Consider the following 14,157-nt stretch of genomic DNA (forward strand, 5'->3'; position numbering starts at 1 on the left):
CCCAAGTTGGGATGATCACTCACCTCATTAACATTATCATTAACTCAGAAGTCAATATGAGCCATTGCAATAAAATTCTTGAAAAATCACGATTCACTCGAATTCTACTTCACTTGCCCTCTTTTGACCAAAATAATCTAGCAAATCAATTCGCCTAGAACTGACTGCACATAAGAAAAAAATGCTTTAATTAGCATTTTGGTTAGTAAATGTTTAAATTTTAATTAAAAAATGCTAAATTTTTTAGAATAATGAGAGAAAAATAAGAGGAGAAAAACATCAAAAATTAACTAGAGACCGCTCTGATACCACTGTTAAAACCCTAAAGATCTCTCTAGCTAATAACCATGCATAACATGCATGAACCAAGCATATACTCATCCACCCAACCACCACCCCCAAGCCCAAGGGTGCACACATAAATACAATGAAGTATCACATATCTTACCTTAGTATCCCATACCACCAAGGATATGACTTCACTCCAGCAGCACTTAGCTCTAGCTTGAAACGACAAGAGAGTAGACACAACTCTCTACACAAGAGAACATCCCTTGAGAATGCCCCATGCATCTATTATATAGGAGGGCCCTCAAGTGACTCTTGACTCTCCATTTCCATGTGTGACCCTTGGTTGCCTGACCCTCACCTTAACCCAAGGTTATGTTGAAATTTGAGCATTGTGATGAGCTATGGTGGATCAAACACTAGAATCAACATCATTAACAAAGTGATTAGCAAATAATTAAGACGTAATTAGTGGTCAACTAGCAAATAGATTAATGTAGGCATGGATACTCAAAAACCAGCAAATTCTCATTAGGGCTATGCCTCAATTTATAGAGTTTACATCAAGCATCAAATCCCATTGATTTCTCCATGATTCACTCCCAGAATATCTCCACCTCTTGCTTGATTCTCTCCACCTCTTCTCTTTTCCCTGAATATCTCCCAGAATAACTCCACACTTTCCAGAATATCTCCACACTTCCTAAATTCTCTCATGCTACCCTTTATTCTCTCCCAGTAGATTCTTCTCACCTTTTCACAGGTTCTTTCACATTTACTCAATCTCTTTTACAGCCTCTAACCAAGGGCTTGTTCCCGCACACACCCTATTCACTTGTATTTTCAACACCTCCCCTCAAGTGAATACTCTCTAGCACACCTGGACCCTATACCAAGTTTCCCTCTTACTTGATAGCCCGCGACTAGTGCCTCAAGTCCCTAAACTCCATAGTCCTTGACACTCTCTCTCTCTATGTGTCCAAGGCTACTATAAGTGCCCGCGACCTTGACTAAAGTGCTCACACATACATCTACCACGGTGGCCTACATCATTGGTGGCTCAGAGGTGGTTTTACTTTGTTGGGGCAGGTTACATTGGGTTGTGGGGTCTCTCTCTCTCTCTCTCTCTCTCTCTCAGAAAAGATGATCCGACTCCACTTCCTTTGGAGCCTCCATGAAGTTTGCCGATGTCGTTCCTTCTCCACTGGGTCTGCTGTAGCAGTCTCTCGCCATGTGTCCTGGCTTTCCACATTTGTGGCAAGTGAAGGTCCTTCCTCCTTCTCTGCCTCTTCCTCATCCTCATCCTCAAGAGAATCCTCCTGAGGTGAAGAATGCTTTTTCTTCTCCTGCTGTTGAGTCGAGCCATTTCTTCTCTTTGCCTCTGCTCTCTTGCTCTAGTAGAGCTGCTTCTATCTCGTGTAGCTTCAATTCAGGTACATTCTTTAGTGTTGCTACAATGTTTTCATAATCACCTTTGTCCACACTCTTCAGAAGCACTGCTAGTGCCTCATCATCTTCTACCTTTTTGCCAATAGCTGCCAGCTATTGCTTAATGCTTTTATATTTGTTCAAGTGTGTGATTAAAGGTTCACTTTCCTTCATGTCCAATTTATAGAATTGCATTAACAGATTTATCTTTGAATTTTTTGCTTGTGTACCAAATAATTTATTGAGTTCATCCCATGCATCTTTTGCCCATTGTATCCCTGTGATGTGATGAATGATTTCATCATTTAAACTGAGTGCAATAAGTCCCAATGCTTTTTCATTCCTGCTCTTCCACTCATTTTTCCCTCTCTCTGGGCATTCATCTCTCCCTTCAACTAATCCCCACAGATTTTTCCTCATGATGAGCAAATACATGGTTTTTATCTGCCATTTGTAAAATTGCTCCTCATTAAATTTGGCTATTTCCTGTGCTGTACTCATGGTGATGTGAAGGGGGTCTTACCTCTTGATCCAATTTCAAGATTCAAGGGCAGTGTCTACCCTTTTACAACTCAATCTGGTGTTTAAGAGATGATTTACAACAAATTTATCAGCATAAAATCACAAGAAATTACATTAAATCAAGGGTAACCAATTTGTACGGAATGGTTGGAGTATCAAACCAGCTCCGAATTGCAATCTGAAGCTATAGGGATCTGTATCAAATACCTAATGGTTAATTTGAACCCTCAATTGCACCAAAATATAGTGATTAGCATTGATTAATCAGTGATTAGCAAATTAATGCTCTATTTTGTGTGCAAAAAACAGAGTATGCGGGGAGTCCAGATCTGGTGCCTTAGACTTCAAATGAGCTCAAATGCTTTCAAAGTCATCAATAGCAATGAGTCTAGTAGAGGATTAAGCCAAGAAACACAAGATTTGACCAAATATTGAAAGCTTAATCTATGTTTTACCAAAGTCACCTACAAATTTGATGAAGAGCTTGGATCTCACTGTAGACTTGATGAAACTGAATTCTATCTTCACCAGCTTGTAGAACATGCTTGAAAACACCTTGTGCTAAGAGGAATTAGAGACATTTGATCTGTGCAAAGCTACAATGTCAATTTCACTCAGAAAAAAAAGCACCGGGTAAAAACGCGATTTCTCCCTCCTTCGTCGCTGGCGGTTTGCTGCGCCGTTTTGATGGGCTTGAAGCCAAGTGGGTTGGCTACCATATGCTAGAAGGGTTTGCCCTAATTCTGTGTGCGCAAGGTGAATGAGATCCTCCACCACTGGCTGGGGGTGAAGGGGTGAAGTGAAAAATAACTAAAATTTGGATTATTTTCTAATTATCTACTAATCTTGATTAATTAAATAATGGGCTCATAAACCTGATGGATTCTAGGCATGGCTCTAATACCATGTTGAAATTTGAGCATTGTGATGAGCTATGGTGGATCAAACACTAGAATCAACATCATTAACAAAGTGATTAGCAAATAATTAAGAGGTAATTAGTGGGTAACTAGCAAATAGATTAATGTAAGCATGGATACTCAAAAACCAGCAAATTCTCATTAGGGCTATGCCTCAATTTATAGAGTTTACATCAAGCATCAAATCCCATTAATTTCTCCATGATTCACTCCCAAAATATCTCCACCTCTTGCTTGATTCTCTCCACCTCTTCTCTTTTCCCTGAATATCTCCCAGAATAACTCCACACTTCCCAGAATATCTCCACACTTCCTAAATTCTCTCATGCTACCCTTTATTCTCTCCTAGTAGATTCTTCTCACCTTTTCACAGGTTCTTTCATATTTACTGAATCTCTTTTACAGCCTCTAACCAAGGGCTTGTTCCCGCACACACCCTATTCACTTGTATTTTCAACAGGTTAGACCTAACCCTTGCCCCACTAGAGCATGTTCCCATGCTCCCATGTTCACATGCCTAGGGTGGGTTAGCCTCCTAGTATATGCACATATAATGTGCACACAACATTAGTAGGTTTGGTAGAATTGGTCACCTTCATAATTGAGGAGTTAGCACATCGTATTGAGCCTCATGGAGCCAATGGGTCCTACTTGTGAGAATTATGAAGAAGATACTTACTTGGTGGAATCATGTTCATTTTTGGGCGTAAGGCCTATCCTAGATCAATTATGCAAGAAACTGTTGGATGGCTGAACATTAGGATATTGACACATTGAGGCCCGAGAGTGGGATGCTCTACCCTTATATTAAATATGTCTTCCACTATAGATCTGTAGTTATTAAAAGGTGGGCATCTCACAAATGTTTTCAAGGTGAATACAAAGATGAGTAGCATGACGTCTTAGCATATAAGGATAAGGTGGACCCAAATACTTTAAGGATAAACAACAAACAACCTTTTACGAGGTTGATCAGGTCAAAAAGCAACATGGTGCAACTAGCAATAATGGATGATCCAAAAGGATGGTGGGACTTTTTCAAGTAATCACAATATATTAATGTATATTTTGTAAAGAAATAGAAAAAAAGAGTAAATTTCTTTGTTTACTTAAAAGAAGAAGACACCAAGATAAGAAAAGTACACAATATTCCTAATGGTAAGGTAGCCTAGGTGTAAGTGAGACTCACAATAGGTTAGGTTTAGTTCTAATTTTTCTAAATATTTACTCTTGGAAAAAACCATATATGCAAGACTTCAAAAAATTCTTGAAGAAGGAGGTATTATAGTCTTAGGCTATCGAGCATGGTACCACACTAATCAAGTTCCTGGAGAAAACTTACAAACTGAGGCTACTTACAATGTTTTTAATCATGACTCTTAAGGTCAAAACAAAAAACTTTGCTAGTGTCTTCGAGGAGCTACTTGAGAGGGCCAAGTCTATCTTTCATTTAGACAAATAGCCTAGTGTAAACTAAGCAGCTAAGCATTGCACTTATAGGTGGGTAACAAACACTAGTAGTTTATTTTCACAAATTTCAATGCACTAAAGGTGGGTAACAAACACTAGTAGTTTATTTTCACAAATTTCAATGCCCTAAAGGTGGTAATTTTTTCTCAATAGATGGAGAGAAATGAAATAGATGTTGTGAGTTATTTTACACAACTTTTAATGCACTAAAGGTGGTAATTATTTCTCTTGTGCATGGAGAGAAATGAAATAGAGGTAATGCCACCATTGACGTAATGTCACCGCATGGTGGATGGACCAAAACTCCGAGAAGACAATGTGCACGAAGTTGCAGGTTGAGGATTTTTGGGACCTTGAAGTGTTCATAAATGTTCCTTTGGTGGTTAGATTTCCCATGCGAAAAATCTACAGTAGTAGAGGGGAAGAAGGAGTTCATAGAGCATACAAAGAGAAGAAGGAGTTCATAGAGGGGAAGAAGGAGTTCATAGAGCATACAAAGAGAAGGAAGGTAAACAAAGCAAGAAAGATATATTAAATGCTTTGGTACATCTCCACTTATTAACTTAAGATATTAACATATAAACTTCCATAAGGGTAAGAAGATCTGAAGTCAAAATCTGTCTCATCTAGCTTTCATGATAGTAGAAGATAACGTGGAAGACCTTGAAGGACAAGAGCTAAATCCTTAACCATTTTAATGAAGAGGGATTTTCATTCCTTACCAATCTATTCAAGGTAGGCTCCAATCTTCTAACAAGTTGATGGAGATGGGTCTCATCATCCACCATAGCAGGAGTATATCAAACAAAGATTATAAGACTGATAATATGCCTCAATAGGCTTGCTTGCCTGAGATAAGTCTAGGAACTCATTTTTCTTCTTTACTCAAATCTAGGGGGATAAAACCTTTGATGAAGGTAAGCCTTCATGTCTTCCCATCTAAGTTGGTCCTGGTTTAAATGGTTAGATTCGACGTGGTTCCTCCAACTGTTTCGAGCTACATCGATGATCTTCAATTTAGCAAGAGCTATCTTTGTTCTATCATTGTACCTTGCAATGTCAAAGTACTCATCTATAAAATTTATCCAATTAAACATTATCTCCGAGGTTTTTACCCTTGCCTCAAAATGGTTGAGACTTATTGAACACCTCAATTTTGGGTGCAACATTTTGAGCTTGAAGCCCATGCTTCATGATTCTTCTAAAAGAAAAGGCTCTTATTTAATCAAAATCTTGGCAATTATTATATAGCAATACAATATGCCTTTTATTTCCTCAAAATATTTATTACATTTCCAAGGAAAGATCTCAATTCTAGAATCTAAAAGGCTGAAATGACAATATTGCACTTTAATTACAAATTTTCTACAAGGAAGATATAGACTATTTAGCATGGCTAAATACTCATCTAGGGTATTAAGACTTCTGCCATGAATTCTATGCTCTTTAACAAAATCTGAACTCTCCATAATCATAGTCAAGTTTAGATTCAAAGTACAAAATGTAAGATAATATTTCTCTATCACCATAATAAACTTTTCTTTCTCCTTTTCCAATCGGTGATGCCACATGAATAGTGACTGATAAGGTTTCTAGAAATAATGTTCTCAACAATAAAGATAGAAATTTGCAGCCATTGCTCATTGGTCAAATGCTATCACTTAGACAAGTTCTGGGCCGTATTACTCAGACAAAAAACAAGAACCAAATAGAAACAAGCCAATATATATTTTATTCTAAAAAGTTTTATTTTGAGTACATTAAAAGAGGTCATCACAACGACCAAGTCTAGCTCTCATGGAGTGACGATACATGCGAACGGACATGCCATAGTATGCTCGATCAAAGGCTCGAGGCTCGGCTAGCAATTGAGATCCTTTATCAAGGAATATAACATCTAAGAGCACTATATATCAATCTATGAATTCTAAAATCTCGTCAAAGCGGCCCATAAAGAACTATTCCTCTCACATAACATCTAGCCGAATAAGGATCATTGCAAGGGCAATGTTCTCCAACCATCACTCATCTTGGTTACAGCTTGCCATGATCCACTGTCCCAAGTACTACCTATACCTCCAATCAACAGCAAGTGGTTGGAAAGTAGAGGCTCTCAAAGTGTTGGGCTAGAGTGACTTGATCTATGCAACGAGTTGAAAAGAAAAGGTGCTCGAATGTGAAGGTTATCATATCATCATCCAAAGATAACTCTAGGACTCCATATAGATAGGGTCTGGCCCAACTGTTGCTCCATATGAAAGAGAAATCCAATAAAATATTATAAGTTAAGGCAATGCACCATATGATAAAAAATACATCTAGCATTATCCTAAACCTGGCTCAACTCTCTGATACCAGCTGTGAAAGCCCTACCATTCTAACCATAGCAATGAAATCACACTAAAGATAGAGACTCACTGGAAATTAACTTTTGGTGAGATAATATGAGATATTTGATAGTATGAGCAATTTTAATGAAAAAATCAGCATATTGAGAAATTAGAAAATAATTTTTTTATATTAATGATCAAACTGTCATGTGCAAAAATTAAGTGGGGGATTTCTATGTGCACATGTGTACTCCCCCTACACATTGAGATTAAAATAGAGAAAGAAACTAATATTTTTTAAAATAAATAAAAGAATTATTTTTAAAGAAATTAATTAATAAAAACTATTCATAAAAATTTTACATGAGAATATATGTGCATTAGCCTTGGCAAAGGGATGTGAATGATACACATTTAATTAAGTGCAAGTATGAATGGGTAAAAGATTAAAGTCTAAGGATAAAGGTGAGTGTAAATACTTTATGGTTAATTTTTTTTAAAATATAGTAATTAATGTGAAGATAAGTATAGTGAACTAATAAAAGACTCTAGTCATACATGGATGTGTTAATTAACTAAATATATGGGTAGATGCATGTAAGGTGGTTGCGTGTATGTGAAAATCAATGGATGCATGAAGATTAAAGTGGAGTTGTCTAAAGATATGGCGGACTATCAACTACTAGTGCATGAGAGGCATGCATCATTTTCAAGTATCAAAAGAGCCCCCCCTTCATGAAGAAATTCATGAATTTTTCAAGTATAAAAAGACCCCCCCTTCATGAAGAAATCCACGAATTTTTATGTTGCTACTAGGTTACAATATCAAAGGTTAGAGTAGTCAATTGATTTGGACTTTGTACAAACCTGGGAAGTGCAAATAAAACTCGTGGAGTTTTAAAGGAGGGAGAGGCCAGTTATTTTTGTCCCCCCACCCCCCCAGTCACTCTAGAGTAGTAGCCCCAAGCTCAAATTTACAAGGTACAATACTCTAATGTTTATAAATTGTAATTTTCTTATCCTTTTTCATTAAAAGTTAGCAGTGTTGAATTAAATTAAATTTAGACAATAATTGAATCATCTTTGCACATTTTCCTAGACCATAAAACTCTAAGATCTAGCCATTATATTGTTTTGTCTTAATTTAATGCCCAAACTTTAGCCAAACTTTAGTAAATTATAAAACCCTTTGTTTTTCTCAAACCTTAGCAAATCAGATGTTGAAATAGCCTATTCTTAAGCATAAGATAATTTATTATATAATTAAATTATAGGGATAGTCATACAATAGATTGATTTTTAGAGAGAGATAATTGGTGTAAATGTTCTAATTTGAGATTGTAAAAAATCAAGTTGTATCAAATATAGTTAGATTGGATCAATCTCTCCAAAGGAAGGGTTATTTTTAGAGAGAGCAAGTCCCAATTGACCCCTTAAATCAAGGAAATTGAGAATTCCTTAATCAAAGAAAGTCCCAATTGACCCTTAAACAGGACAATTGAGAATACCTTAATCAAGTGTAGGGTTATACTTCAAAAGAAAAGTCATGAGCGTACATAGGTTTATTGGATTATCGTGTGGGTGTCATCCCACGGGATGCATCACATGAAGGCGGTTGTCCGAGACCTTGACCCCTCTTGGTTGAAGCGATTGGTGTGATGAACACGAAGCGGTTTCAGAGTGAAATGGGCAAGGTAAAATGTGTGTACTAGCGCAAGTACCTAGCGTGTTCATACTTCTAGGATAGGTGATGATCAATAAAAGCAACTCCTAGGACTGGCACTTGTGTTGAGGTGGATGTGAGACATTGAAAAGTGAGCGTCAGGTAGATCCGAGTTGCAAGTACTTTCCAAAATGAAACAAATTCATGTTATTAGAACGAGGAAACCTGGGATAATAATTTAAGTTAGCAAATCATGAATCAAGGATAGAATGGTTGTCTTCATAATCAAGAAGTCAGGACATCTTGTTGAGCTGGAAGAGCCACTCGACATGACTTACTTTTGAGAATTATGAAGGGACATTCACGCTTCTTGTGTAAGTATTATTCTAGTCAGATTGCGAGGAGTTGATGGAATAGAAAAGTGTTAGGACATGGTGATATGAGGCCTCAACTTTACTAAGATAAGGAAAGATGGATCGTCCAATCCGAGTCATGTATAAGTGAGTGGATCTAGATGTATTGTAGCCTCCAAACGCATACTAAATGTTAACTCCCCTAGTAGATGTTAGTTGTGTTATAGGTGATTAAGTGCTATCAAGCCTTTGGTTGAGTTGGTTTGGTGCTCTGGGTGCATTACTATCGCTTAGGCACGTATTGAAAAAACTAAGTATAACCTCAATTGTACATGCCGTGATGATAAGAGATGGGCCCTTTTGAAGATTAGGACATAGGAAATCAATCCTTTTCACTAGAAGGCTCTATTACACCTAAAGAATGGATCACATGTACATTTGGACCATAGTAGGCAAACATAGGATATCTAAACAAAAGACTTTTAATCCATCGATGCTCAATTGTGAGAAGGAGATCAGATAAACAAAAGCTTGGCTATTGAAAAATGTAACCTGAACCTGAAAAAGTGGGCTTGGGTCAGCATTGGAGAGACCCTAAGGCATTGTACTGCATCTGTTGGTCACTCTCAACAGCATGGCTTTGCTTGCAAGAACTTTCACGTGGCTATATCCTCCCCACAAAAATCGTCACATCCCCCACTCAGCATTCCTTTATGCTCTTGGGAGATGTTCGGTTTATTTGAGGGCTGCTTTTGGTCTTGCAATGGGATTCTGTGGTGGGCTTCTCACTTAGTGGTGCCGAAGACACGTAGATTTTGCTCAGATTTTATGGATATTGACAAGCAGCTGAAGTAGACAGAACATCAACAACAAAAGCAGTTGTCATCTCGGCATCAAAAAAATGAGGATCAGTTCTTGTTCCAAATGGAAGACTTGGACATAGGACCTGATTAAAATTTCAATAAAACACTTCCTATTTGAAGATGAAAAGGATGAGATGTCCCCTGCATTCAGCCTCAGATGCATGTGCCATGACTGACAAGGTCAATGATATGAGTCAAAGGATGCACAAAGGCAACTGCAGGCCAAAGGCAGGGGATAGAAAAAGCATGGTGGATATCAATGACAGCCAACATCTCAGCGTAGAAGACATGGGTAGGAGCACAAGTTCAGGCAGCCAGTTTGAGGGCTGTTTGGTGGGGCAAACCAAGCGATCCATAGATCGATCAAGGGCTGAGCAGTTTAAGCTTCACATGAACGCATATTTCGGGGGCTTTATGTAAATAGTGTGTCCACTACTGCTGGCTGACAGGTTAACCAGCCAGGAAGAGGGGGAGGAGGGGATGGGATTTCTGTTGTCAACCTTTTACTGTTCACACTTTCGTTGTGCAATTTAGAAATCAAAGGAGTACCATTAGGGCACCTGACATAATGCCACATAGTAAGGCTGAAGCATGGAATTGAGCTGCCAATACAACAGTAATTTTTGGGTGGATCGTTACATTTTACATTCAAGAAAAGATACCCAGATAGAAGATGCAACATTAGCTCCCTGCACTGCAACTCTTAATAGCCTTTTTTAAAAAGAAGTGGCACATCCAAAGCATACAGTTGTGATGGTAATGTCATAAGGTAACATATACGGTAATATTCTCACTCCCCCCCAATATGTTCTCCTCGCCATGGTCATCGTGATGGCATAAGGTAAAATATACGGTAATATGCCCACTCCCCCACAATGCCACACATTGCTAGATTCCTTTCTGATGCTGATGCTGATGTTGATGCGACCATCTTTCCTTTTTTCACAGGGTTTTGACCTGTTACTTCTTTTGCAATGCAAATGATAAACCTTTGTCAATGCTCTCTCTCAGTTCTCCTTTCAACTTCATCAAACCATCTCTGGCAAATCAAAACATTATTTTTCTCATGTCAGCCATATGTGCTCTTCATTGTAGTGCTGCATGAGAAAAGCCATATAGGGAGGATAACAAAGAGGAAAGCTTCACCTTTCATAATCATTCAAGGGACCTAAAGGCAGAATTTCTTCCACACCATTCCTGCCTAGCAATATCTTCGACGCAAAAAATGGCAGTTCCGTCACCTGCTCAAACAAGCAAGAGAATAAAAATCAAAACAAAAAACCTTTAGACCAACAAGATGTAAATCCTCACAAAATGCGGTAAAAATACGTTATCCTAAAGTCCTAAAATCTACAGAAAAAAGACCCATACCTGTGATGCTACAAAGGCACACTCAACAATGCCTGCTTCTCCTTGTAAAGCATGAAGACTGGCATCAGCAAACTTCGCTGCGGCATATGCCTGAAAACGCAAATTGAAAAGAAAAACTTACAAAGGCTTCAGCTTGCAACATAATCATGGACTTTAAACATATAGTCTGCATTTTGGGGACCCGCTGGTTGTGGATGGGGCTCAATTGCCAGTCCTTGAGCTGCAGTCCCCAGCCCATCGTCGAATGCCGGCTGTATGTGTAAAGGTCCTTGATAGTTCTAGTTGGTTTTCACGATACTGCATATAGAAAAAGTTAAAAGACATATAATAAACTTCAAGGGCCTTAAATTGTACACAGTACCATTGACAACGTTGCTGAGCCTGTACCTGCTTTTGCCTGCGTATCATGATTGCATAAGAATGTCAATTATTGAACCACAACAACACGCGCGCTCACCACACGCACATGCATGACATGTACCCACCAAAATAAAGACGGTCAGCAATGGCTCTTACCTCCACCACCTCTGTGCCTCCATTCTGAATTCTATTTGTCAAATACTCCGCCTCCTCTTTGGTGAATGAAGAAGATGGTTTTACCTGAAAATATAGGAGGTGAATAACTGAAGATGAATACTCAACATTTACAGATAAAGATCATGTTTCATTGAAGAGAAGAATGAGTTAAAAATATTGAACCTGAGAAAGTATAGGCAGAATGGTAATGCCTGCATGCCCTCCAATTACAGGTACGCTAACCGACTTAGGATCGATTCCCAAAACTTCTGCCTACAGGATGAGCCAACAACAACCTGGTTATGCTAAAAAGTATCTTGCAGAAGAATAAAAGCCCAAATGGTCAACCTAACAAAAGCACGTTGCAGAGTCATAAAAGACATGCTACGCAAGAGTTGAAAATTGAAATGCATATGATAGTGATTTCATATTTTACCACGAAAGTGTTGGCTCGGACAACATCAAGGGTTGTAACGCCCATGAGGCGCCTTGGGTCGTAAGTACCCGCCTTTTTGAAAACTTCAGCCGCAATCGGTACAGTGGAGTTGACTGGATTGCTGATGATGTGAACAACAGCTTTGGGGCAGCACTTGGCTACACCCTCGCAGAGAGTGCGCACGATACCAGCATTTATATTGAACAAATCATCTCTAGTCATACCAGGTTTTCTTGGTATTCCAGCTGGAATGATCACAAGCTCCATACCTTCCAAAGAAGCTTCAAGCTTGTCCTTACCAACAAACCCACGAACCTTCACATGAAAAAAAAAAAACATAAGTTAAATAAATATATAGGTTGACATATATAAACATGCATGTGTGCATACACACATACACAAATACGTGTGTGCATACATACAAACAGACATTGTTATGTATGTATATATGACGATTTACATGCCCAATAAATTGACAACCAAGATCAAACCTTCAGTCTCCCTATTTGGTTTCAAGCCAACACTTACAACTGTGCTTGTATCGGTGTGACTGAGGTCTGCTGTTACACCAGGGGTGTTGACAACATCATAGAGGTGGAGAACAGAGATCAAAGGGTTCATCTTCAGCAGAAGTGCAAGGGGTTGCCCTATCCCCCCAGAAGCTCCCAACAATGCAACTTTGAATCCAGGTGCAGCACCTTTGGCCCTGCAAACATCCATCCTCATACACGCCCCACCTTCCTGCACAATCTTTCATATGTAAAGTGCATACACCTTCTTGAGCCACAATTATATTTGAAATGCCATTCTTGTCATTAGCTTAGGGCACTGATTTCCATTTACTGTCTTATTAAGCAGCTTAATGATTTTCTTTATTATGATTTTCACATCAAAATATTCCATAGAAGACCCCTAAAATCTCATAAAAAGCGATGAAAGTTCGACTGATCAAATGGGTTCAATGCAATCTGCCCAATTCTCAATTACCCATTGATTTTCATGTTCTCCAAATAATGATATTTTTCCTCAAATTCAATTTTGATAAAAAATTTTAAGAACGATAAATACTCATGGTTGTTATAATGTGATCAAATGGGTGGTCGTGGAATACGCCAAAAATTTGCAGCCCAACTAACAAAATTAGTATTAAAACACACACACACACACACACACACACACACACACACACACCCTCACCCTCCCCCCCCCCCCCCCCCCAAAAAAAAAAACAGAAGCAAACCAGCTAACATGCCGCTACAAAAGCAAGAAGCCCAAGAAAGGAAAACAGCAGAAGAGGAAGGAAAAGCTGGAAAATTTACCCGGAACGAAAGAGGAGAAGGTTGCAGGTGGGCGTTGAGTCTTGCCAAGCGTCGACGGTGGCAATCTTGTGCTGCCATGGCTGCGGTGTTGCAAAAACCTGTGCGAGGGGGAGTTGAGGAAAGCCTATCGAATGGAGGATCGGTTGCTTTTTGTGCTTTTTTTTTGGGGGGGGGACGACCCACTACTCCAAGTGTGACCTCTCACTGCAAATGCAGGTTTATCCAAGCTTCTATGATATATAATATATTCACCAACACATTTTTGGTGGCGGGCTTTTTCTATCCACAAGCATGCCCTTTCCACGTGGCTAGCAAGTGTGCATGTGAAGCAGGGATGAGATTTCACCTTCTAGCACGAAACCCTCTAGGTATGTAACCCTTCACTTGTGTGACGTTCTAATAATATTTGATGCAAGTTCCTAACCAACAACAGAAGTTGGTGTTGTGGTTCGACTAAGTGCGTTCGTAGTGGTGTGTTGTGTGTTCGAACCCTGCCCAACCTCCCGCGGTTACCCAAATGTATATATCCCTTTGTGTGCGTGAGTGTAGGTAATTTGGTAGCTTTGTTCTCCCTTCCCCACAAAAAAAAAATTGATGCAAGTCCCATAGTTGTTCAGTTGAATCACCTTGAGCTCCATTCTATGTTTGCTATACGAGAAGGCAGATGAAAAAACCACT

General features: G+C 38.9%; 1 protein-coding gene across 1 annotated transcript; it reads right to left on the reverse strand.

Annotated features, from left to right (window-relative positions):
* Window positions 1-10,527: 10,527 nt before the first annotated feature.
* LOC147640426 (malate dehydrogenase, glyoxysomal-like) lies at window positions 10,528-13,733 on the reverse strand. Its single transcript, XM_086780405.1, has 9 exons — window positions 13,480-13,733; window positions 12,689-12,901; window positions 12,161-12,475; window positions 11,908-11,997; window positions 11,725-11,808; window positions 11,570-11,605; window positions 11,209-11,298; window positions 10,984-11,078; window positions 10,528-10,876 (listed from the first exon to the last, which is right to left on the reverse strand). The coding sequence occupies exons 1-9, from the start codon at window positions 13,555-13,557 to the stop codon at window positions 10,798-10,800; spliced, it is 1,080 nt and encodes a 359-aa protein (XP_086636531.1). The 5' UTR covers window positions 13,558-13,733; the 3' UTR covers window positions 10,528-10,797.
* Window positions 13,734-14,157: the final 424 nt, after the last annotated feature.

Source organism: Cibotium barometz, chromosome 3 (assembly GCF_041138505.1).
Source record: "Cibotium barometz isolate CiBa-2024 chromosome 3, ASM4113850v1, whole genome shotgun sequence".
NCBI lineage: Eukaryota > Viridiplantae > Streptophyta > Polypodiopsida > Cyatheales > Cibotiaceae > Cibotium > Cibotium barometz.